General features: G+C 44.8%; 1 protein-coding gene across 1 annotated transcript in view; it reads left to right on the top strand.

Moving 5' to 3' along the window:
* The first annotated feature begins 2,747 nt into the window (after window positions 1–2,747).
* Window positions 2,748–24,777, top strand: part of LOC139414894 (kinesin-like protein KIF13B) — a 65,295-nt gene continuing 43,265 nt past the window's right edge. The window contains exons 1-13 of the mRNA XM_071162496.1: window positions 2,748–2,827; window positions 2,985–3,082; window positions 3,428–3,513; window positions 3,786–3,879; window positions 11,922–11,934; window positions 12,044–12,104; window positions 13,935–14,027; window positions 14,512–14,692; window positions 14,994–15,081; window positions 15,744–15,878; window positions 18,234–18,346; window positions 18,816–18,927; window positions 20,599–20,811. Of these exons, the coding sequence (XP_071018597.1) occupies window positions 3,447–3,513; window positions 3,786–3,879; window positions 11,922–11,934; window positions 12,044–12,104; window positions 13,935–14,027; window positions 14,512–14,692; window positions 14,994–15,081; window positions 15,744–15,878; window positions 18,234–18,346; window positions 18,816–18,927; window positions 20,599–20,811 (1,170 nt within the window). The 5' untranslated portion in view covers window positions 2,748–2,827; window positions 2,985–3,082; window positions 3,428–3,446. The remainder of the gene's footprint in view (window positions 2,828–2,984; window positions 3,083–3,427; window positions 3,514–3,785; window positions 3,880–11,921; window positions 11,935–12,043; window positions 12,105–13,934; window positions 14,028–14,511; window positions 14,693–14,993; window positions 15,082–15,743; window positions 15,879–18,233; window positions 18,347–18,815; window positions 18,928–20,598; window positions 20,812–24,777) is intronic.

Below are 24,777 nucleotides of genomic sequence, written 5' to 3'. Positions count from 1 at the left end.
GGGGTAGTAACATTACCTGACGGCCTCAGCTACGTAGTTAGAGGTGTGTCCTGACAGGGTTGGGGGGGGGGGGGGGGTAGTAACATTACCTGACGGCCTCAGCTACGTAGTTAGAGGTGTGTCCTGACAGGGTTGGGGGGTAGTAACATTACCTGACGGCCTCAGCTACGTAGTTAGAGGTGTGTCCTGACAGGGTTGGGGGGTAGTAACATTACCTGACGGCCTCAGCTACGTAGTTAGAGGTGTGTCCTGACAGGGTTCGGGGGAAGAGTTTTTAATGGTTTACCTCATAGCCTGTGCAAGACTGTGTGGAGTAGTTATTTTAGTTATTTTTATTTGTTTAAAATGAATTATTATTTAGCATAAATCAATAGGACACTGTGGCCAGAGTCCTTCTGGTCTCACTGAAGCTACATCATGAATGTACTCACACACAGATGTTTCCTCTGAAACTGATGTGAGGACAACGATGGGGTTTTCACGTCACAGCCACTACAGCGATCTGGACAAAGAGATACAAGTACACACGTTCCTTCAAATTCATTTCAATTGTTAAATGCTTGTCTATTTTAAGTACACACACACACACACACACACACACACACACACACACACACACACGTTTGAGCTTAAGACAGGTTTCTGGCATGACATAAGGTTTTGTTTACTTGGTGGGTCACAAGACACCTCCCCAAGGGCTTTGGCGAGGTGGTGGACTGGGAGCTTTTAGATACACTACATGACCAGAAGTATGTGGACACCTGCTCGTCCAACATCTCATTCCAAAATCATGGACATCAATATGGAGTTGGTCCCCCCCCTTTGCTGCTATAACAGCTTCCACACTAGATGTTGGAACATTGGTGCAGGGATTTGCTCCATTCAGCCACAAGAGCAAAGGTGTTCTTTGTGGTTGAGGTCAGGGATCTGTGCAGACCAGTCAAGTTCTTCCACACCGATTTTTCAACAAATCATTTCTGTGCATGGGGGCATTGTCATGCTGAAACAGGAAAGCGCCTTCTCCAAACTGTTGCCACAAAGTTGGAAGCACAGAATTGTCTAGAATGTCATTGTATGCTGTAGCGTTAAGATTTCACCTCCACTGGAATTAAGGGGCCCGAACCATGGAAAACAGCCCCAGACCATTCTTACTTCTCCACCAAACTTTACAGTTACCACTATGCATTGGGGCAGGTAACGTTTTCCTGGCATCCGCCAAACCCAGATTAATCCGTTGGACTGCCAGATGGTGAAGTGTGATTCCTCTCTCCAGAGAACGTGTTTCCACTGCTTCAGAGTCCAATGGCAACAAGCTTTACACCACTCTAGCCAACGCTTGGCTTTGCGCATGGTGATCTTAGGCTTGTGTTTCGGCTGCTCGGCCATGGAAACCCATTTCATGAAGATCCCAACAAACAGTTATTATGCTGAAGTTGCTTCCAGGGGCAGTTTGGAACACAGTAATCAGTGTTGCAACAAAAGACATATGATTTTTATGCACTACGCGCTTCAGCACTCCTGTGAGCTAGTATGGCCTACCGCTTCGCGGCTGAGCCGTTGTTGCTCCTACACGTTTCCACTTCACAATAACAGCACATACAGCTGACCAGGGCAGAAATTTGAAGAACTGACTTATTGGAAAGGTGGCATCCTATGCCACGTTGAAAGTCACTGAGCTCTTCAGTAAGGCCATTCTACTGCCAATGTTTGTCTATGGAGATTGCATGCCTCGATTTTATACACCTTGTCAGCAACAAATCGACTCATTTGAAGGTGTGTCCATATACTTTTGTGAATATAGTGTCGATAAGAATAGTAACCAATTACCAAAAAGCAGTTGACGGAAAGCTGTTGATTAAGGTTAGGTAGTTAACGTTTGGTTAGGTTGGGGTTCTTACTTGTTGAGGTTGACGTCATTTCCTTCTTCATGCGCTTCGACCAGCTGATTGATGACATCAGCAATGCTCATCATCATCATCACCAGCTCGGCTCAGATCAGCTGGCATTAGCTAGCTACCGACACATAGCAACAAGATAGATAAATAACTAGCTCTTTTAGATAGTCAACCCATACCTAGCATTCTCACTTTTTATTAGTCTACAAAAACGGAGACAGGGTTGGTTGATTACATAGATATGCAGTTCTTCCCTTGCTAGTTAGCTGAATTGTAAGTTAGCAGCATGGTAATTTAGAAAACCCAAGCAGAGAGAAGCATTTCTGAAATGTAGAGGATAGTTCCACACGCGCACTCTTTTTCATTGGCTTCCCCCATATCTTCTGTTACGTTAATACTCTAAATTCACAATATGAAACGCGTTATAAAGCCTACAATAACTTAGAGAAGATGAGAGAACTGTCAATTTTGTAAACAACACTCAATCACACTTGCACGAGTCATGCCGTCCGCTGCTGGAAACTGTCGTAAAATAACATCACAGCGCTTATTTGTTTTATTCCCATAAATTCCCTGTCCGTAACAAAATAATGTAAAACGTTGGACGCTGTTTCTAATGAAAGGAGCTTTTGAAAAATGCTTCCGACATCAATAATTCTAATCTTTTCTACCAACTTTTACTATAAATAAACAGTATATTTTCCGAAACAACTTTAAGATAAAAAATGATCTACAATAAATCAGGGAACTCTCGAACAGTTTATTCTTGACGATCAGACCTTTGTGCAGATCTACAAGAGTGGGGCAATTTGTATCCCCACTAAACCCGGTTAAGGTTTCAGGACTGTTTAGGATGACTTCAGTGATCTCTATGGGTGATATCAGGAAATGCAACAGGTGAAAAACTATTCAATGCGCTGTCGTCGTTCCCGGTGAGTTTGCAACACCCAGAGTGTAATTTGTGTTTATTGAGAATGTTTTTATAATAGCAATAACTCAAGACAACTTGCTATCTAAACTGTTTATATTTGTTGCTGGCAAAACAAATAGTCCGCCACTGTCACCATATGCATGTTTGTTTTTACCCAGCTAACACACAAACTAGCCGAGGAAGGTGCACTTCTGGAAGACAACTCTGCCTGCATTTGGGAAGTTCGAGGAAGGGAGAAATAATAATTATTCTCACGGTGAGTTGACAGCTTTCTCTGTCCGCTAAACTCTTTTTAGTTTTTGTTGTTGTTGCGAGAGTTGGCTTTTCGGACAGCCGTCATTCCTTCTTGGGACGCACTGGATTGAATACAAAACCTACAGTAAGTAGTGTGTTTGTCTGTAGGTGTAGTTATTGTTGACTTTCTATATCTTCGTATGATTAAATACCCTGTGATTTTTAGAGATCAACCATTCTACGTTTTGTACAATTTGTCAAGATGAAACCAGTAGGTAGATACTAGAATGTATACCAAGAGGGATGTGGCACGGTTCATACGAGTACAGTAATGGTATGCATTATTAATGAATCTGATTCATTCCAGCAACAGAAAACCTACTGCCATGGACGACAACTTGAGTAACTCCAATGTAAAGGTCGCTGTTCGCCTCCGACCAATGAACAGAAGAGGTGAAGTTCAAAACACAAACCTTGTGACCAGTGCTTGCTTGACATGGACTGAAATAGCATGGTGCTACACTATTAAAATAAAACAAAACTCCTCCTCTATTCATTATGTAAACATTAGGACATGTTGGTGTGGCTATGTTGATGCACTAGCTGTGTGATTTTTTTTTTTTTACATTTATTTTTTATTTTTAGCAGCCTTGAATCATCAGCTATTCCTGGACCCATCACAACTGTTCTTGTTTACTGTTGTGGTCCTGTGTGTTCCCCGCCAGAAAAGGATCTGAAGACTAAATGTGTGGTGGAGATGAACGGGAACCAGACAGTGTTGAATCCAGCTAGTCAGAACCTGAGCAAGGGAGACCCCAGGTAGAAACACACACACACACACAAACCTTTTCAGCGGGAGCTCTAGGAATGCTGCGGTCAGCTCAAGGTATGAGGACAGCGACAAGCAACGGCTCATTTTTTGGCAGCTATTAGATATCACTAGGGTTACGTTCTAATATCTTGCCTACACTAGCTTACGACTTAGAATACATGCCAGATACAGTGCAGTGAATAAGTATTCGCCCCCTTTTCTCTACTTTTGCATATTGTTGATCCTGAATGTTTTCACATTTTCAAACAAAACCTAATATTAGATAAAGAGGAACCTGAGTGAACAAATAACACAACAATGACATACTTATTTCATAAACAAAGTTGTGCAACACCTAATTCCCCTGTGTGAAAAAGTAATTGGCCCGTTACACTCTAACTGGTTGTACCACCTTTAGCTGCTATAACTCCAACCAAACACTTCCTGTAGTTGTTGATCAGTCTCTCACATCACTGTGGAGGAATTCTGGCACATTCTTCCATGCAGAACTGCTTTAACTCAGAGACATTTGTGTGTTTTCAAACATGAACTGCTCTTTTCAAGTCCTGCCACAACATCAAAAGCATCCCCAAACCATCACACTACCACCACCATGCTGGACCCCAAACCATCACACTACCACCACCATGCTGGACCCCAAACCATCACACTACCACCACCATGCTGGACCCCAAACCATCACACTACCACCACCATGCTGGACCCCAAACCATCACACTACCACCACCATGCTGGACCCCAAACCATCACACTACCACCACCTGCTGACCCCAAACCATCACACTACCACCACCATGCTGACCCCAAACCACCACACTACCACCACCATGCTGACCCCAAACCACCACACTACCACCACCATGCTGGACCCCAAACCATCACACTACCACCACCATGCTGGACCCCAAACCATCACACTACCACCACCATGCTGACCCCAAACCATCACACTACCACCACCACGCTGTACCACAAACCATCACACTACCACCACCACGCTGGACCACAAACCATCACACTACCACCACCATGCTGGACCCCAAACCATCACACTACCACCACCATGCTGAACCCCAAACCATCACACTACCACCACCACGCTGGACCCCAAACCATCACACTACCACCACCATGCTGACGCCAAACCATCACACTACCACCACCGCGGCTTGACCGTTGGTGTGAGGTTCTTACTGTGGAATACAGTGTTTTGGTTTTCGCCAGACATTATGGTACCCATGTCAGCGACGTGAGAGACTGATCAACAACTTCAGCAAGCATTTGGTTGCAGTCATTGCAGCTCAAGGGTGGTACTAAGGGGAATTGGGATGTTTCATAACTTTGTTAACATAATTTTTTTTAATGCTTATTATTTGTTCCTTCAGGTTCCCTTTATCTAATTAATATTAGATTGATTAAGGGAACCTGAGTGAACAAATAAGAAAATAAGTATAAAAAATGTGGTTTTGGTTGAAGTTCTGATAGCAGGATCAAAAATAGAGAAAATCAGAAAGAGGGCAAATAGTTTTTCAAGGCCCTGGGAAGGGAAAGGGGAATACCTAGTCAGTTGTACAACTGGAAGGGAAAGGGGAATACCTAGTCAGTTGTACAATTGAATGCCTTCAACTGAAATGTGTCTTCGTCATTTTACCCCTACCCCTCTGAATCGGAGAAGTGTGGTTGGCTGCTATAATCGACATCCACTGTACAAGGCTTCATTGTAAGAGGTGTGGTTTAGTGTATATTGGAACAGAGGCTTGAGATGGCATGCTCTGCGTTGGGTTTCTAGGCCACTGGACTGGTCATGTCTCCTCTCGAGGTCAACCCTTTATCATAGATTACTAGCTTGTTGAAAAGTAACAAAATGCTTATTTTTTTCCCCCCCAGAAGGTTCTTCAATTGCAGGAAGTTTGTTAGGGAAAAAATAACTTTTTTTTGTGTTTATTTTGGAGTCGTTAGCTCAGTTTCCATCCAGTTGGTGACACATTTTCATGTGAATATTCTAAAAATCTGTATAATTTTTTTTTTTTTTAACATTTTCCACCAATGGTGTGTTTCCACCAAACTGATTTGTTGCAGATAAAAAAAAAATCAAATCAAATGTATTTATAAAGCCCTTCGTACATCAGCTGATATCTCAAAGTGCTGTACAGAAACCCAACCTAAAACCCCCAAACAGCAAGCAATGCAGGTGTAGAAGCGCGTGTGTTAGGATGTAATAAACACAAAAGGTTTTTACATAAATGGTTAGTTTGCCCAAATTACAAAATGGCCTGTTGATTTCCTGAACCTGTTAGCAGTTTATGGACATGGTATGACAGCAAAGCCTTGGTTTCGTTGTCTACCACTGTTTCCACATGCTAAGGTTTTAGCATTTGTGGCACCAATCCCATTGAAGTCTTGAGACTGATTTTATTTTATTTTAAAGGTCATGAACAGTCCAAAATCATGGTTTTTCATGAAATTGGACGATATTTGGATAAAAGCAGATTAAAGTGTGATCACCAAAGTATGAACAATTTAATGTTACTTCTACATTGATCAAGTTTGTTACTGGTCCCTTCCCCCTGGATTCAGGAGACGGGATGACTAAGGGGACAGGGTGATATCACCTTAACTCATTTTAATACACCCATGCTAACATTATATTATCTTATCTAATTTCAAATAAGTACTGCCTTGTAACCAACATCGGAGAAGGCGTGTTTGCGGAGGGGGTTGGTTTGTATAGCTAGATAGCTACGCTACTGCTGCCAACATTTGACTTTAGGGTGTCAGAAAATATAATTAAAGTTGGCAAATATACTTCTGTTTCCCCTTTCATCTGTGTCTGGTGTTAGCTAGTTACAAGTTAGCTAGGTCTTCATCTGTGTCTGGTGTTAGCTAGTTACAGGTTAGCTAGGTCTTCATCTGTGTCTGGTGTTAGCTAGTTACAGGTTAGCTAGGTCTTCATCTGTGTCTGGTGTTAGCTAGTTACAGGTTAGCTAGGTCTTCATCTGTGTCTGGTGTTAGCTAGTTACAGGTTAGCTAGGTCTTCATCTGTGTCTGGTGTTAGCTGGGTCTTTTATCAAGCATGGAACAATCCCCCTTAAATATTCTGGGTGATATTTTAGTCACTCTCACATGGGAATCAGAATGATTGTTTCGGGACCTTTTTTTTAACATTTTGTTGTTCATCATGTTCAAATAATCTACAAGACTGAGTTTGACAATAAATTGCAGTTAACGCAGATACAGTACTGGTAGGCTAGTCTACAATGTACATAGACCTTAACAGTTCAATGCTCAAAGGACATGGTATAGACTTCAGTGTAGAGAAGGAAAACGACCTCATACTTCCCTGTTGACCATTGTCTCCTCTCTAGTCCCATCAGCCTAAACTACCTACAGTATATACCTTCTGTGTCATCAGCTCCATTAAAGAGCTACAGCTGCCTGGTATGCCGTGTTCTGTATGTGCACTCAGTCACAGAAAGAGTCAACTCTGTCTGGTAACTTGGCTCTAACCCTCCTTTCCACTCCTCTACCCTCCCCTTTGCTCTGGCCTGGCCTGTGCCTTTCTTTACAAAGGGTGTGTCTGTTCTGTAGTCAGCGAGTGAGTGAGTGTGCAGATGTGACGGATGCTCACAGGAGGGAATGTGTACCTGTCCTGGTGAGGTGGTGACCTGTTTCAGCAGAATAAATACCTGTCCTGGTTGGTTTGGGGGTTTGTTAGCCTATGGGTCCTGGTTAGTTTTGGGGGTTTGTTAGCCTATGGGTCCTGGTTAGTTTTGGGGGTTTGTTAGCCTATGGGCCCTGGTTAGTTTTGGGGGTTTGTTAGCCTATGGGCCCTGGTTAGTTTTGGGGGTTTGTTAGCCTATGGGTCCTGGTTAGTTTTGGGGGTTTGTTAGCCTATGGGCCCTGGTTAGTTTTGGGGGTTTGTTAGCCTATGGGTCCTGGTTAGTTTTGGGGGTTTGTTAGCCTATGGGCCCTGGTTAGTTTTGGGGGTTTGTTAGCCTATGGGCCCTGGTTAGTTTTGGGGGTTTGTTAGCCTATGGGTCCTGGTTAGTTTTGGGGGTTTGTTAGCCTATGGGTCCTGGTTAGTTTTGGGGGTTTGTTAGCCTATGGGTCCTGGTTAGTTTTGGGGGTTTGTTAGCCTATGGGTCCTGGTTAGTTTTGGGGGTTTGTTAGCCTATGGGTCCTGGTTAGTTTTGGGGGTTTGTTAGCCTATGGGTCCTGGCTGGTTTGGGGGTTTGTTAGACTACGGGTCCTGGTGAGTTTAGTGGTTTGTTAGCCTACGGGTCCTGGTGAGTTTAGTGGTTTGTTAGCCTACGGGTCCTGGTGAGTTTAGTGGTTTGTTAGCCTACGGGTCCTGGTGAGTTTAGTGGTTTGTTAGCCTACGGGGCCCCTTTCTATAGTCTACAATCAGCAGTGGGGACATTTTTGATTGTGATTTCTGCCCTGACACGCTGCAAGTGCTGTCTGTCTGTGCTGTCTATCCCCTGGGCTCAATATGAACATGTTTTGCAGGCTTCTGCCGGCTTCAGAATGAATCTCTTCCCAGATTCCATTTGGGTCATTAAGGGATGATCTTACCAGAGCATCAGGCTGCTGCAGGGAGGTCTGGGCCTTTTTGTTTTATGAATAAATGTCATTGGAACTATTCAATATGTGTCTCTTATAATAAGATTAGTTTTTCTATTGGTTTCAGGAGATCACAAGGTTAGTAAACAGCTAGTGGAGGATCTCAGCCAGCGGAGGCCTTGGGCTATAATAAACCTGCTGTCTTTACGGTCCTTATCAGGGATGGAATGTTTATGTACTGACAAACTAAATCAGTCATTTTATTGTGGGGTATTCTCACCGGGGTTGCTTTTAAAATGTATTGTTGAGAGAGCGAGAGAGCGAGAGAGCGAGAGAGAGAGAGAGAGAGAGAGAGAACAACAAAAAAAAAAACTCTTGCTGGCTGTGAAGATGTGCCAGCTATCATAGTTGAGGAATGCTCCAACAGGCTTAATGTTGCTCTTTCATAAAGGGCCTGTAACACACACTACTTCTACACAGGAGGGTCTTGTTTAAAGTCAGCCAAGCTACCCTGTGGTTTAGTTGCAACTAGGCATAAATATACAGAAATGATAAAATCACCCACTTTCTAAGCATAGTTGGTAGGTCCAGGTAACTGTCAAAATAAAGGAAACACCAACATAAAGCGTCTTTAAAGGGCGTTGGTCCACCACGAACCAGAACAGCTTCATTACACCTTGGCGTAGATTCTACAAGTGTCTGGCACTTGATGCGACACCATTCTTCCACACAAAATTTCATAATTTGGTGTTTTGTTGATCATGGTGGAAAATGCTCTCAGGTGCCACTCCAGAACCTCTCATATGTGTTCGACTGACACACACACACACACACACTCTTTAAATGGCAGGTAGCCTAGTGGTAAGACAGTTGGTCCAGTAACCGAAAGGTTGCTGGATCGAATCACGAGCTGACGAGGTAAAAATCTGTCGTTCTGCCCCTGAACAAGACAGTTAACCCACTGTTCCCTGATAGGTCGTAATTTGTTCTTAACTGACTTGCCTCATTAAATAAAAAAATTAAATACCAATTTTAATTAAAAAAACATTTTAAAACCCCTGTGCTCCCTTGAGATCCCTCTTTTTAAATCACTAAGATCTCTATTAACCATGGTAACCAAAATAATGGGCAACTTGGCATTTCTATGCATGATGGGATGTTAATTGCTTAATTAACTCAGGAACCACACCTGTGTGGAAGCACCTGATTTCAAAATACTCTGTATCCCTCATTGACTCAAGTGTTTCCTTTATTCTGGCAGTTACCTGTATTGTATAAACTCACAGATTACTTTAATTTACAGTTCAGACCCCTTGATTCTGTGTCAAACAAGCAAATGCACTAACTCACATACGCTGTTACTGTTTTATTATCTATCCTGTTGCCTAGTTACCACCACCTATACACTTCCTTCACAAAGTATTCAGACCACTTGCCTTTTTCCACATTTTGTTACGTTACAGCCTTATTCTAAAATGGATTCAATAAAATCAATTCCTCATCATTCTACACGCAATACCCCATAACGACATCGCAATACCCCATAACGACATCGCAATACCCCATAACGACATCGCAATACCCCATAACGACATCGCAATACCCCATAACGACATCGCAATACCCCATAACGACATCGCAATACCCCATAACGACATCGCAATACCCCATAATGACAAAGAGAACAGGTTTTTAGACATTTTAGCAAATGTATTAAATATTTAAAAAAACAAATACCTTATTTACATAAGTATTCAGACTCTTTGCTATGATACTTGTAATTGAGCTCAGGTGCATCCTGTTTCCATTGATCATCCTTGATGATTCTGCAACTTGATTGGAGTCCACCTGTGGTAAATGCAATTGATTGGACATGATTTGGAAAGGCACACACCTGTCTATGTAATGTTCCACAGTTGACAGTGCATGTCAGAGCAAAAACCAACCGATGAACTTGAGGTCGAAGTTGTACATAGAGCTCTGAGACAGGATTGTGTCGAGGCACAGATCTGGAGTACCAAAACATTTCTGCAGCATTGAAGGTCCCCAAGAACACAGTGGCCTCCATCATTCTTAAATGGAAGTTTGGAACCACCAAGACTCTTCCTAGAGCTGGCTGCCCGGCCAAACTGAGCAATCGGGGGAGAAATGCCTTGGTCAGAGAGGTGACCAAGAACCCGATGGTCACCCTGACAGAGCTCGAGAGTTCCTCTGTGGAGATAGGAGAACCTTCCAGAAGGACAACCATCTCTGCAGCACTCCACCAATCAGGCATTTATGGTAGAGTGGCCAGACGGAAGCCACTCCTCAGTGAAATGCACATGACAGCCAGCTTGGAGTTTGCCAAAAGGCACCTAAAGGACTCTCAGACCTTGAGAAACAAGATTCTCTGGTCTGATGAAACCAAGATTGAACTGTTTGGCCTGAATGCCAAGCGACACGTCTGGAGGAAACGTGGCACCATAACTATGGGGAAGAATGGTGGTGGTGGCAGCATCATGCTGTGAGGATGTTAATCATGGCAGGGAATGGGACAATAGTCAGGATAGAGGGGAAAGATGGATGGAGCAAAGTACAGAGATCCTTGATGAAAACCTTCTCCAGAGCGCTCAGGACCTCAGACTGGGGCGAAGGTTCACCTTCCAACAGGACAATGACCCTAAGCACACAGCCAAGACAACGCAGGAATGGCTTTGGGACAAGTCTCTGAATATCCTTGAATGGCACAGCCAGGGACCTCCCACTCTTTCTATTCTGGTTTTGAGCCAGTTTGCGCTGTTCTGTGAAGGGAGTAGTACACAGCATTGTACGAGATCTTCAGTTTCTTCTTAGCAATTTCTCGCCTTCATTTCTCAGAACAAGAATAGACTGACGAGTTTCAGAAGAAACTTTTGTTTCTAGGCATTTTGAGCCTGTAATCGAAGCCACAAATGCTGATGCTCCAGATATTCAACTAGCCTAAAGAGGGCCAGTTTTTTTTTGCTTCTTTAATCAGAACAACAGTTGTCAGCTACAATAGTAATTTACAACATTAGCAATGTCTATACTGTATTTCTGATCAATTTGATGTTATATTAATGGATAAAAAGTGTGCTTTTCTTTCAAAAACAAGGACATTTCTAAGTGACCCCAAACTTTGGAATGGTAGTGTATGTACAGATGGATAAGGTGTAATTACCTAAAATTTATTGAACCGTATTGAAGTTGATGTTTTGATATAGGAGAGGAGGAATGTCCGTCTGGGTTTGAAGGGCACACGGCCTAGCCTATGATGATTAAAAACACTATTTTTTTTTGTCACCTTTTGGACTTTGTTAGTAAATACGTTTTTTTAATAGGTTAAATGTTTTACCCTGTACCTGAATGCTACTCAACACTGGTGTTATTAGTTAAAAGTGCCCACTTTGTCTTGAGGTAAGCTGTTGTTAACTGTGGCTTTCCATTTCTCCTCTGTTGTCCTATCCAGGAATCAGCCTAAGGTGAGCCCTTAACCAGGACAGTATTGTGAGGTTACAAAATCACTATTGAATCACTACGAAGGTTTTCTGTGTGTGTTCCTCAACTGGCTGTCATTTTTTCCCCCCTCAGGTCTTTGCTTATGACTACTGTTTCTGGTCCATGGATGAGGCCGACAAGGACAAGTTTGCAGGTTAGTTACATATCAAAATTTTGAATACATATATTTTTTTCAATAACAAAATAATGCTCTGGGGGGAAGTTTCCCCTAGGTACAGACCTAGGATCAGATTTCCTTTGCCCAGTCCTATACCTTAACTATTGCTAAATGGACCCAGGAACTGCATCTAGGTGCAATTTCACGCTACGCCCAGGATAACAGGACAAAAGGACATAGCTACAATATCCACAATACCCAGTCGATGTCTTTAAGAAATGTAGCTACATTTGTCTAAATCGATCCTTATACAATAACGAAATGGTTATATAAACAAATAATTGGTGAAATCCCGTAATGAGGCCTAATGCAGCAGATGACATGGAGTGAGTTTAGAATACCAAAATTAAATCGCCAGAACTGTTAGCATCGAGCTAACCAAGCTAACAACAAACTCACTAGCTAGCGCAGCTTACGTTGAACAATTCCAGTTGAAACTGGTTAGAGAGAGGTCTGAGTTCACAATGACATTTTATTGACTTCCAAACCATGTACATAAGCCTTTACTAGCCCTAATGGCGCTATTTGTTTATACATCTCCCGTTGACATGACAACTGGGTCAGCGTTCCGAACCTTAGAATCGATCACGTGATAAACGCATTCGTTTTGATTGGCTGCTGCTTGCAACTAGTTGCACAAAATTGAAAAGTTTAAATTGCATTTAACCAGGTATCAGGTGAGTTGTTTATTAGTTGCGGGGGGGGGGGGGGGGGGGGGGGAAGCAATCAAGTAACTCTGCTGCAAGCAACTAAAATTGCGTGCAAGTTGCTTTGTGTAACCCCAGCCTTAGAACAGGTTTTGTACCAAAAGCAAACGTTTCCTGGTCCCAGAGCGCTGCGTGGAGGGAAGCACCATGTTTCCTGGTCCCAGAGCGCTGCGTGGAGGGAAGCACCGTGTTTCCTGGTCCCAGAGCGCTGCGTGGAGGGAAGCACCGTGTTTCCTGGTCCCAGAGCGCTGCGTGGAGGGAAGCACCGTGTTTCCTGGTCCCAGAGCGCTGCGTGGAGGGAAGCACCGTGTTTCCTGGTCCCAGAGCGCTGCGTGGAGGGAAGCACCGTGTTTCCTGGTCCCAGAGCGCTGCGTGGAGGGAAGCACTGTGTTTCCTGGTCCCAGAGCGCTGCGTGGAGGGAAGCACCGTGTTTCCTGGTCCCAGAGCGCTGCGTGGAGGGAAGCACCGTGTTTCCTGGTCCCAGAGCGCTGCGTGGAGGGAAGCACCGTGTTTCCTGGTCCCAGAGCGCTGCGTGGAGGGAAGCACCGTGTTTCCTGGTCCCAGAGCGCTGCGTGGAGGGAAGCACCGTGTTTCCTGGTCCCAGAGCGCTGCGTGGAGGGAAGCACCGTGTTTCCTGGTCCCAGAGCGCTGCGTGGAGGGAAGCACCGTGTTTCCTGGTCCCAGAGCGCTGCGTGGAGGGAAGCACCGTGTTTCCTGGTCCCAGAGCGCTGCGTGGAGGGAAGCACCTGGTTTCCTGGTCCCAGAGCGCTGCGTGGAGTGGCTGGAAGCACTGTGTTTCCTGGTCGCAGAGCGCTGCGTGGAGGGGCTGGAAGCACTGTGTTTCCTGGTCCCAGAGCGCTGCGTGGAGGGAATCACTGTGTTTCCTGGTCCCAGAGCGCTGCGTGGAGGGAATCACTGTGTTTCCTGGTCCCAGAGCGCTGCATGTAGGGAAAAACAGGCCCCAGCTTTAACTGAACTAGTACACCTGTAGAAAGGAACAGACCTGGACTCTTGTCTTCAGGGAAGAGAAATCTCTGCCTTGGAGAAATAGCCACATATTCTTGTGAAACTCAATTGGAATGAAATGTGTGTCTCTCAGGTCAAGAGGTCGTGTTCCAGTGCCTTGGAGAAAGTCTTCTGAACAATGCCTTCTTGGGCTATAACGCCTGTATCTTCGCTTATGGACAGACAGGTTGGTACCAGTCAATTAATCAAAATGTATTTTTATAAAGCCCTTTTTACATCTGCAGTTGTCACAAAGTTATATACAATTAGCCAGTCTAAAACCACAAAGAACAAGCGATGCAGAAACATAGTGGCTAGAAAAAACTCCCTCAAAAAGGCGGGAACCTCAAAGGCGGGAACCTCGAAAAGGCAGGAACCTCGAAAGGCGGGAACCTCGAAAGGCGGGAGCCTCAAAGGCAGGAATTACCATATTAGAGTAGTTACACAGACATTCAATAACACACACCATGTGACACACACTTCAAACTCAGTTCAAACACTTTTAGTCCAATTTATTATTTTGCATTTTCGCAAACAAACAGTTTTGGCCTGTGATTTAATTGGCACCTCTCTAGCTTTGATTGGCTGAGCCCTCCTGATCCAGTAAATTTTTTTTTCATTGGCTAAACTTCACTGATCCTCTGATTTGATTGGCTGTGTGCCCCCACCAGGCTCAGGGAAGTCGTACACCATGATGGGTTCGTCAGAGCAGCCAGGTCTGATCCCGCGGCTGTGCAGCTCTCTGTTTGACCGGATCCTACAGGAACAGAGGGAGGGAGAGAGCTTCACTGTAGAGGTCTCCTTTATGGAGATCTACAACGAGAAGGTTCGGGATCTACTGGATCCCAAAGGGTGAGGAGAACAGGAACTCTGTTTTTTTTGTGTGGTTTTTTTGGTGATCAAGTTTTTTCAAACTTTTTTTTTAATCAACAGTAAAAGACAGATAAACGTGAGTAAAAGAGAGCCGTCCCTTTGATACATCCAGGGTTAACACACTGAACACTAACATCCATATCGCTGCTTAGAGATGGTCTCTCACACATCATGAAAACATTTATTCCAAGTGATCAAGGGTAGAAAAGGTGTTTTTTGTTTGTTGCCCCCCCCCAGCCAAAAGGATGGTCTTTAATGATAACAACCTGTCTGTTCTCAGAAGTCGTCAGGCCCTGCGAGTGAGAGAGCACAAGGTGTTCGGGCCGTACGTTGATGGTCTGTCCCGTCTGGCTGTAGCCTGCTATAAGGTGCTTTCATACAGTTTTATATCATTTCATTTACTTCTATTGGCCCAGCATGGTCTCATTGGAATACATTGTCTTTACTTCTATTGGCCCAGCTTGGTCTCATTGGAATACATGTTCTTTACTTCTATTGGCCCAGCTTGGTCTCATTGGAATACATGTTCTTTACTTCTATTGGCCCAGCTTGGTCTCATTGGAATACATTGTCTTTACTTCTATTGGCCCAGCTTGGTCTCATTGGAATACATTGTCTTTACTTCTATTGGCCCAGCTTGGTCTCATTGGAATACATGTTCTTTACTTCTATTGGCCCAGCTTGGTCTCATTGGAATACATTTTCTTTACTTCTATTGGCCCAGCTTGGTCTCATTGGAATACATGTTCTTTACTTCTATTGGCCCAGCATGGTCTCATTGGAATACATTGTCTTTACTTCTATTGGCCCAGCATGGTCTCATTGGAATACATGTTCTTTACTTCTATTGGCCCAGCTTGGTCTCATTGGAATAGATTTTAGGACTGGTAGAGAGGACTGGTGTTTCTACTATATCTAAGTGCTTACATTAGAGAGACCAGCCAATACAACTCTTTCTCTCTCTCTCTCGCTTTCGCTCTTTCTCTCTCTTTCTCTCCTTCCCTCTCTCCTTCCCCCTCTCGCTCTACAGGACATAGAGTGTCTGATGTCAGAGGGTAACAAGTCTCGTACAGTAGCAGCCACGAATATGAACGAGGAGAGCAGCAGGTCCCACGCTGTCTTCAACATCATCCTCACACACACTCTAATGGACCTGGGTTCTGGGGTAGGTCCAACACACACAGTCATGGACCTGGGTTCTGGGGTAGGTCCAACACACACAGTCACGGACCTGGGTTCTGGGGTAGGTCCAACACACACAGTCATGGACCTGGGTTCTGGGGTAGGTCCAACACACACAGTCATGGACCTGGGTTTTGGGGTAGGTCCAACACACACAGTCACGGACCTGGGTTCTGGGGTAGGTCCAACACACACACTCATGGACCTGGGTTTTGGGGTAGGTCCAACACACACACTCATGGACCTGGGTTTTGGGGTAGGTCCAACACACACAGTCACGGACCTGGGTTCTGGGGTAGGTCCAACACTCACAGACCTGGGTTCTGGGGTAGGTCCAACACACACAGTCACAGACCTGGGTTCTGGGGTAGGTCCAACACACACAGTCATGGACCTGGGTTCTGGGGTAGGTCCAACACACACAGTCACAGACCTGGGTTCTGGGGTAGGTCCAACACACACAGTCACAGACCTGGGTTCTGGGGTAGGATCAACACACACAGTCACGGACCTGGGTTCTGGGGAAGGTCCAACACACACAGTCACATACCTGGGTTCTGGGGTAGGATCAACACACACAGTCACAGACCTGGGTTCTGGGGTAGGTCCAACACACACAGTCACGGACCTGGGTTCTGGGGTAGGTCCAACACACACAGTCACGGACCTGGGTTCTGGGGTAGGTCCAACACACACAGTCACAGACCTGGGTTCTGGGGTAGGTCCAACACACACAGTCACGGATCTGGGTTCTGGGGTAGGTCCAACACACACAGTCACGGACCTGGGTTCTGGGGTAGGTCCAACACACACAGTCACAGACCTGGGTTCTGGGGTAGGTCCAACACACACAGTCACAGACCTGGGTTCTGGGGTAGGATCAACACACAGTCACGGACCTGGGTTCTGGGGTAGGTCCAACACACACAGTCACGGACCTGGGTTCTGGGGTAGGATCAACACACAGTCACGGACCTGGGTTCTGGGGTAGGATCAACACACAGTCACAGACCTGGGGTAGGATCAACACACACAGTCACAGACCTGGGTTCTGGGGTAGGATCAACACACACAGTCACGGACCTGGGTTCTGGGGTAGGATCAACACACAGTCACGGACCTGGATTCTGGGGTAGGATCAACACACAGTCACAGACCTGGGTTCTGGGGTAGGATCAACACACAGTCACGGACCTGGGTTCTGGGGTAGGTCCAACACACACAGTCACGGACCTGGGTTCTGGGGTAGGATCAACACACAGTCACGGACCTGGGTTCTGGGGTAGGATCAACACACAGTCACAGACCTGGGTTCTGGGGTAGGATCAACACACAGTCACAGACCTGGGTTCTGGGGTAGGATCAACACACAGTCACAGACCTGGGTTCTGGGGTAGGATCAACACACACAGTCACAGACCTGGGTTCTGGGGTAGGATCAACACACACAGTCACAGACCTGGGTTCTGGGGTAGGTTCAACACACACAGTCACAGACCTGGGTTCTGGGGTAGGTCCAACACACACAGTCACAGACCTGGGTTCTGGGGTAGGTCCAACACACACAGTCACAGACCTGGGTTCTGGGGTAGGTCCAACACACACAGTCACAGACCTGGGTTCTGGGGTAGGTCCAACACACACAGTCACAGACCTGGGTTCTGGGGTAGGATCAACACACAGTCACGGACCTGGGTTCTGGGGTAGAACACGTTTGTTCACATTCAAAACCAACATCTTGCAAATGATTGTTTTGATACTTGTACGTGAATACATCACCAAATCACTGTAGTTTCATCTAAAATAATTTTATGCTCCACTGACTTTATTTTCTCCAGCTGGCTTTGTTGCTAACGTTGTGTTGCCAACACATAACATTTTTCATAGCACTCTGTTTAGAGCCCTGTTTCGTAGAGCCATGTGGTGTTTCGTAGAGCTCTGTTTAGAGCCATGTGGTGTTTCGTAGAGCTCTGTTTAGAGCCATGTGGTGTTTCGTAGAGCTCTGTTTAGAGCCATGTGGTGTTTCGTAGAGCCATGTGGTGTTTCGTAGAGCTCTGTTTAGAGCCATGTGGTGTTTCGTAGAGCTCTGTTTAGAGCCATGTGGTGTTTCGTAGAGCTCTGTTTGGAGCCATGTGGTGTTTCGTAGAGCTCTGTTTAGAGCCATGTGGTGTTTCGTAGAGCTCTGTTTGGAGCCATGTGGTGTTTCGTAGAGCTCTGTTTAGAGCCATGTGGTGTTTCGTAGAGCTCTGTTTAGGGCCATGTGGTGTTTCGTAGAGCTCTGTTTAGAGCCATGTGGTGTTTCGTAGAGCTCTGTTTAGAGCCATGTGGTGTTTCGTAGACGAGTGGTGAGAAGGTCAGTAAGCTGAGTCTGGTGGATCTGGCCGGCAGTGAGAGAGCGGCTAAGACTGGAGCTACTGGAGAGCGAATGAAGGAGGGGAGCAACATCAACAAGTAGGTTCTCTAGATCTTTCTCTCTCGCTCTCTTGCTCTCTCGCTCTCTCGCTCTCGCTCTCTCACACGTCTCTCACCTCTCTCTCTCACCCTCTCTCACCTCTCTCTCTCACCCTCTCTCACCTCTCTCTCTCACCCTCTCTCACCTCTCTCTCTCACCCTCTCTCACCTCTCTCTCTCACCCTCTCTCACCTCTCTCTCTCACCCTCTCTCACCTCTCTTTCACACGTCTCTCACCCTCTCTCACCTCTCTCTCTCACACGTCTCTCACCCTCTCTCACCTCTCTTTCACACGTCTCTCAGCTCTCTCTCACCCTCTCTCACCTCTCTCTCACACCTCTCTCACCCTCTCTCACCTCTCTCTCTCACACGTCTCTCACCCTCTCTCACCTTTCTCTGTCTCAAAATGTAACACACTTTGATGTCTTCATGTTTTTCTTACCATTCATTACTGTGTGGGTGTGGCCAGGTCTCTGAGCACACTGGGCTTGGTGATCTCAGCGCTGGCAGACCAAGGAGCAGGGAAGAACAAGACCAAGTTTGTTCCCTACAGAGACTCAGTTCTGACCTGGCTACTGAAGGTAGGTTATAATTCCATTATATGGGTTATTACCATTTCACATTCTCCAACTGTAACAGTATTGACCTGGTATCTCCTTCCACACTATGGGGCGGCAGGGTAGCCTAGTGGTTAGAGTGTTGGACTAGTAACCGGAAGGTTGCAAGTTCAAACCCCCGAGCTGACTGTTCAGTTCTGCCCCTGAACAGGCGGCTTTGTTCCTAAGCCGTCATTGAAAATAAGAATTTGTTCTTAACTGACTTGCCTAGTTAAATAAATAAATAAACTACATACAGTACCAGTCAACAGTTTGGACACTTAATAGAAAACATCAACACTGTGGAATAATGTAGAAACCAAAAAAAGTAAAGATATATTTGGATTTGTTGACAGCTTTGCACACTCTTGACATTCTCTCAACCAGCTTCATGAGGTAGTCACCTGGAATGCATTTCAATTAACAGGTATGCCTTGTTGAAAGTTAATTTGTGGCATTTCTTTCCGTCCTAATGCGTTTAAGCCAATCGGTAGGGGGGGACGTTTGGTAAAAGACCAAGTCCATATTATGGCAAGAACAGCTCAAATAAGCGAAGAGAAACAACAGTATCAAAAACCATGAAGCGCTATGATGAAATTGGCTCTCATGAGGACCGCCACAGGAAAGGAAGACCCAGAGTTACCTCTGCAGCAGAGGATAAGTTCATTAGAGTTACCAGCCTCAGAAATTGCAGCCCAAATAAATGATTCAGAGTTCAAGTAACAGACACATCTCAACATCAACTGTTCAGAGGGGACTGTGTGAATCAGGCCTTCATGGTTGAATTGCTGCAAAGAAACCACTACTAAAGGACACTAATAATAAGAAGAGACTTACTTGGGCCAAGAAACACGAGCAATGGACATCAGACCGGTGGAAATCTGTCCTTTGGATTGATGAGTCCAAATTTGATATATTTGTTTCCAACCGCCGTCTCTTTGTGAGACGCAAAGTAGGTGAACGGATGATCTCTGCATGTGTGGTTGGAATTCAAGGCACACTTAACCAGCATTCTGCAGTGATACGCCGTCCCATCTGGTTTGTGCTTAGTGGGACAATCGTTTGTTTTTCAACAGGACAATGTACCAACACACCACCAGGCTGTGTAAGGACTATTTGACCAAGAAGGAGAGTGATGGAGTGTTGCATCAGATGACCTGGCCTCCACAATCATCCAACATCAACCCAATTGAGATGAGTTGGACCGCAGAGTGAAGGAAAAGCAGTCAACAAGTGCTCAGCATATGTGGGAACTCCTTTAAGACTGTTGGAAAAGCATTCCAGGTGACGCTTGTTGAGAGAATGCCAAGAGTGCGCAAAACTGTCATCAAGACAAAGGGTGGCTACTTTGAAGAATCTAAAATATATTTTAAACTGTTCCAACACTTTTTTTTTTTTGTTTACTACATGATTCCATATTGTGTTATTTGATAGTTTTGATGTCTTCACTATTATTCTACAATGTAGAACATAAAAGTTATTTAATGAGTAGGTGTGTCTAGACTTTTGACTGATACTGTATGTGGAAAAATGGTCTGTTTTAATTTTTAAATGGAGTAACCTCATCTTCAGATTTCACATTTCTTCTGACTTTTTCCTCCCTCTCCAGGACAGTCTGGTAGTAAACAGTCTGTCTCTCCTCTCTCCTCTCTACAGGACAGTCTGGGTGGTAACAGTAGGACAGCCATGGTGGCCACGGTGAGTCCAGCAGGTGATAACTACGACGAGACGTTGTCCACGCTGCGCTACGCTGACCGGGCTAAGAGCATCGTCAACCACGCCGTCGTCAACGAAGACCCCAACGCACGCATCATCAGAGAGCTACGGGAGGAGGTGGAGAAACTACGAGACCAGCTCACTGAGGCGGAGGTACTGAATGGTTAATAATTATATAACGGGCATCACCAGCTCACTGAGGCGGAGGTACTGAATGGTTAATAAATATATAACGAGCATCACCAGCTCACTGAGGCGGAGGTACTGAATGGTTAATAAATATATAACGAGCATCACCAGCTCACTGAGGCGGAGGTACTGAATGGTTAATAAATATATAACGAGCATCACCAGCTCACTGAGGCGGAGGTACTGAATGGTTAATAAATATATAACGAGCAACACCAGCTCACTGAGGCGGAGGTACTGAATGGTTAATAAATATATAACGAGCAACACCAGCTCACTGAGGCGGAGGTACACATCGACTGTGAAACTTTCGTAACTTTGTACAATGCTGCCATCTTGAACAGCTCTTATCTCGATGAGACTAACATGGGTTAATGATCAATGAAAACCGTTCAGACTAGTGATTAGTAGCTAACGGCTAGACTTAGAACACAGGTTGAATGGCTTGTGGGGGAGTGGCTTGTGGGGGAGTGGCTTGTGGGGGAGCCCTGTTTTTACAGCCCCATCCCTCAGCTTAAGTGACTGCTGCAGGGTTGTGTGTCTTCTCTCTGTCAGTCTATGAAAGACCCAGATCTGAATGTGTGTGTTTATAATGGTTGTGTGTGATCTCTAATGTTAAGGAAGTCTCGAGGTTCTACTCGCCTGAGGTAGAATACCTCATGATAAGCTGTAGACCATAATATTTACCAAGAGTGTTCATCTATGTTTTTCATAGCTGTCTATTTACCACGACAAACGTATGCCGGCGCTAAGACCGCACCCTACGAGCAAACAAGAAAATGCACTGTGCTATGAGACTCGAAATTGAGATCAGGTGCTTCCTGTTTCCATTGATCATCCTTGAGATGTTTTACAACATCAGTGCACCAGTCCCTCCTGCAGCAAAGCACCCCCACAACATGATGCTGCCACCCCCGAGCTTCACGGTTGGGATGGTGTTCTTTGGCTTGCAAGCCTCCCACTTTTTCCTCCAAATTTAACAATGGTCATTGTGGCCAAACAGTTCTATTTTTGTTTCATCAGACCAGAGGACATTTCTCCAAAAAGTACGATCTTTGTCCCCATGTGCAGTTGCAAACCGTAGTCTGGCTCTTTTTTATGGTGGTTTTGGAGCAGTGCCTTCTTCCTTGCTGAGCGGCCCGTCAGGTTATGTCGATATACGTCTTGTTTTACTGTGGATATAGATACTTTTGTACCTGTCTCCTCCAGCATCTTCACAAGGTCCTTCGCTGTTGTTCTGGGATTGATTAGCACTTTTTGCACCAAAGTACGTTCATCTCTAGGAGACAGAACGGGTCTCCTTCCTGAGCGGTATGACGACTGCGTGGTCCCATGGTGTTTATACTTGCGTACTATAAGGATGAACCAGACTTGTGGAGGTCTACAATTTATTTTCTGTGGTCTTGGCTGATTTCTTTTGATTTTCCCATGATGTCAAGCAAAGAGGCACTGAGTTTGAAGGTAGGCCTTGAAATAAATCCACAGGCACACCTCCAATTGACTCAAATGATGTCAATTAGCCTATCAGAAGCTTCTAAATCATTTTCTGGAATTTTCCAAGCTGTTTAAAGATACACTAAGTTGACTGTGTGTGAACTTCTGACCCACTGGAATTGTGATACAGTGAAATAATCTGTCTGTTAACAATTGTAGGAAAAAACTACTTGTCATGCACAAAGTAGATGTCCTAACCGACTTGCCAAAACTATAGTGTGTTAACAAGAAATTTGAGGAGTTGTTGAAAAACTAGTTTTAAGAGGTGAGTGAACAGTCGTGGCCAAAAGTTTTGAGAATGACACAAATATTAATTTTCAAAGTGTGCTGCCTCAGTTTGTATGATGGCAATTTTCATATACTCCAGAATGTTATGAAGAGTGATCAGATGAATTGCAATTAATTGCAAAGTCCCTCTTTGCCATGCAAATTAACTGAATCCCCCAAAAACATTTCCACTGCATTTCAGCCCTGCCACAAAAGGACCAGCTGACATTGTGATAACTAAGTGGCTCGGGGAACAAATATTGATATTTTGGGTCCATGTCCAGGAAACTCCCCAGACCTGAATCCCATTGAGAACTTGGTCAATCCTCAAGAGGTGGGTGGACAAACAAAAACCCACAAATTCCGACAAACTCCAAGCATTGACTATGCAAGAAAGGGCTGCCATCAGTCAGGATGTGGCCCAGAAGTGAATTGACAGCATGCCAGGGCGGAATATTGACTCTTTGCATCAACTTCATGTAATTGTCAATAAAAGCCTTTGACACTTAAGAAATGCTTGTAATTATACCTCAGTATTCCATAGTAACATCTGACAAAAATATCTACAGACACTGAAGCAGCAAACTTTGTGAAAATTTATATTTGTGTCATTCTCAAAACCTTTGGCCACGACTGTACACATTTACAAGAGGTAAAAGTCACTAGTGGACTGACGATATGACGGCTTGTTACACATGGAGATGGAGGGGTAGGTAAAGAGAGAGAGTGACAAAGTAAGACAACACTTCGATACATTTGGAAGCTACTCTCAGGTAAATATTTATACTTAGCACCCTAACCACTGCTTATTTGGATTAGAAATGTAACATATATATGTATTTATGCGTAGCTGTCCTTGATCGTCGTTCCATCTCTGTTGAACTCGATGACTCCTATGGTGAAGTTGTCGATGTATGTAAGGCTCTGGTTTGTCCACCGGAAGTCACAATGTCCCTTTGTAGCGCTTCTCTGGTCGTGGAGTGTTTGTTAGAACAGATACTTCAGATGTACCAACGGTGGTCCGTGGGGATTCTCCTTCCCACCTTGTGTCTTTAGACAAAGTTCTAGGTCCTCTTTGACATGCAGACTTTGAATGTTTCTGGTCTCCTAGATGAGGTTAGGAGCTTCTGAGTTTATCACCATTTCAACGTGTAAACTAACGTCTTTTGGTATTGATGGTTGATTGATTGTTCAGGGTTCAGCTCCTGACTACACGCCAGTAGTAACCCGGCAATGTACGGTTCTCACCATTTTCAGCCGTGTAGCCACCGCTCCACGCTGTCTGGTCTTGTAGTTTTAACCATTTATAACGTCCAGCTCACGCTGTAGAGTTGAATACTTTAGGGAGTCATTTTAAGCACTCTGGCCAAAGGGGTGTTCTGTCATGCTAACTCTGCGCTCACTTGGGCGTGGCTAGAAGACAAAAATCACATTTTTATCTTCACAAAACTATATGTTTAATAATATATTTTCTACCACATTTAGATGTAAACTTGATACATAGGACACGTACACTTTCACAGTTACTTTGTCATACCATCCTTAATGACATCACAAAATAATAAACCACATGACAGGATAATTCTTTAGATCCCCAGTGGAACATTAATAACAACATTCCTGTGTCATGAGTATTGTTCCAAAGGTCTTCTGTAGACAAAGGGATTTGTTTCCCAATAGGGGCCTGTAAGGGCTACACACACACACACACACACACACACACACACACTGTAACGCATGGTAGGGCTACACACACACACACACACACTGTAACGCATGGTAGGGCTACACACACACACACACACATTGTAACGCATGGTAGGGCTACACACACACACACACACATTGTAACGCATGGTAGGGCTACACACACACACACACATTGTAACGCATGGTAGGGCTACACACACACACACACACACACACTGTAACGCATGGTAGAGTTACACACACACACACACACACAGTCTGCAACGCACGGTAGGGCAAGAAAGAGTTCCGGCAAACTATTTATTACCGGCTGTTAAGTCATGAATTCTAGAATACGTCTGTAACGTAACAAGATGTAGAAAAAGTCAAGGATACGAAGAACTATATGTACGTATCCACCTCCATTACCTCATACCTCTGGACAGGGACTCAGTACTGGTACTCTGTGTATATAGACAA

Source organism: Oncorhynchus clarkii, chromosome 8 (assembly GCF_045791955.1).
Source record: "Oncorhynchus clarkii lewisi isolate Uvic-CL-2024 chromosome 8, UVic_Ocla_1.0, whole genome shotgun sequence".
Classification (NCBI taxonomy): domain Eukaryota; kingdom Metazoa; phylum Chordata; class Actinopteri; order Salmoniformes; family Salmonidae; genus Oncorhynchus; species Oncorhynchus clarkii.
Note: the sequence above shows the minus strand (reverse complement) of the source record. Positions and strands in the feature narration are given on the sequence as shown.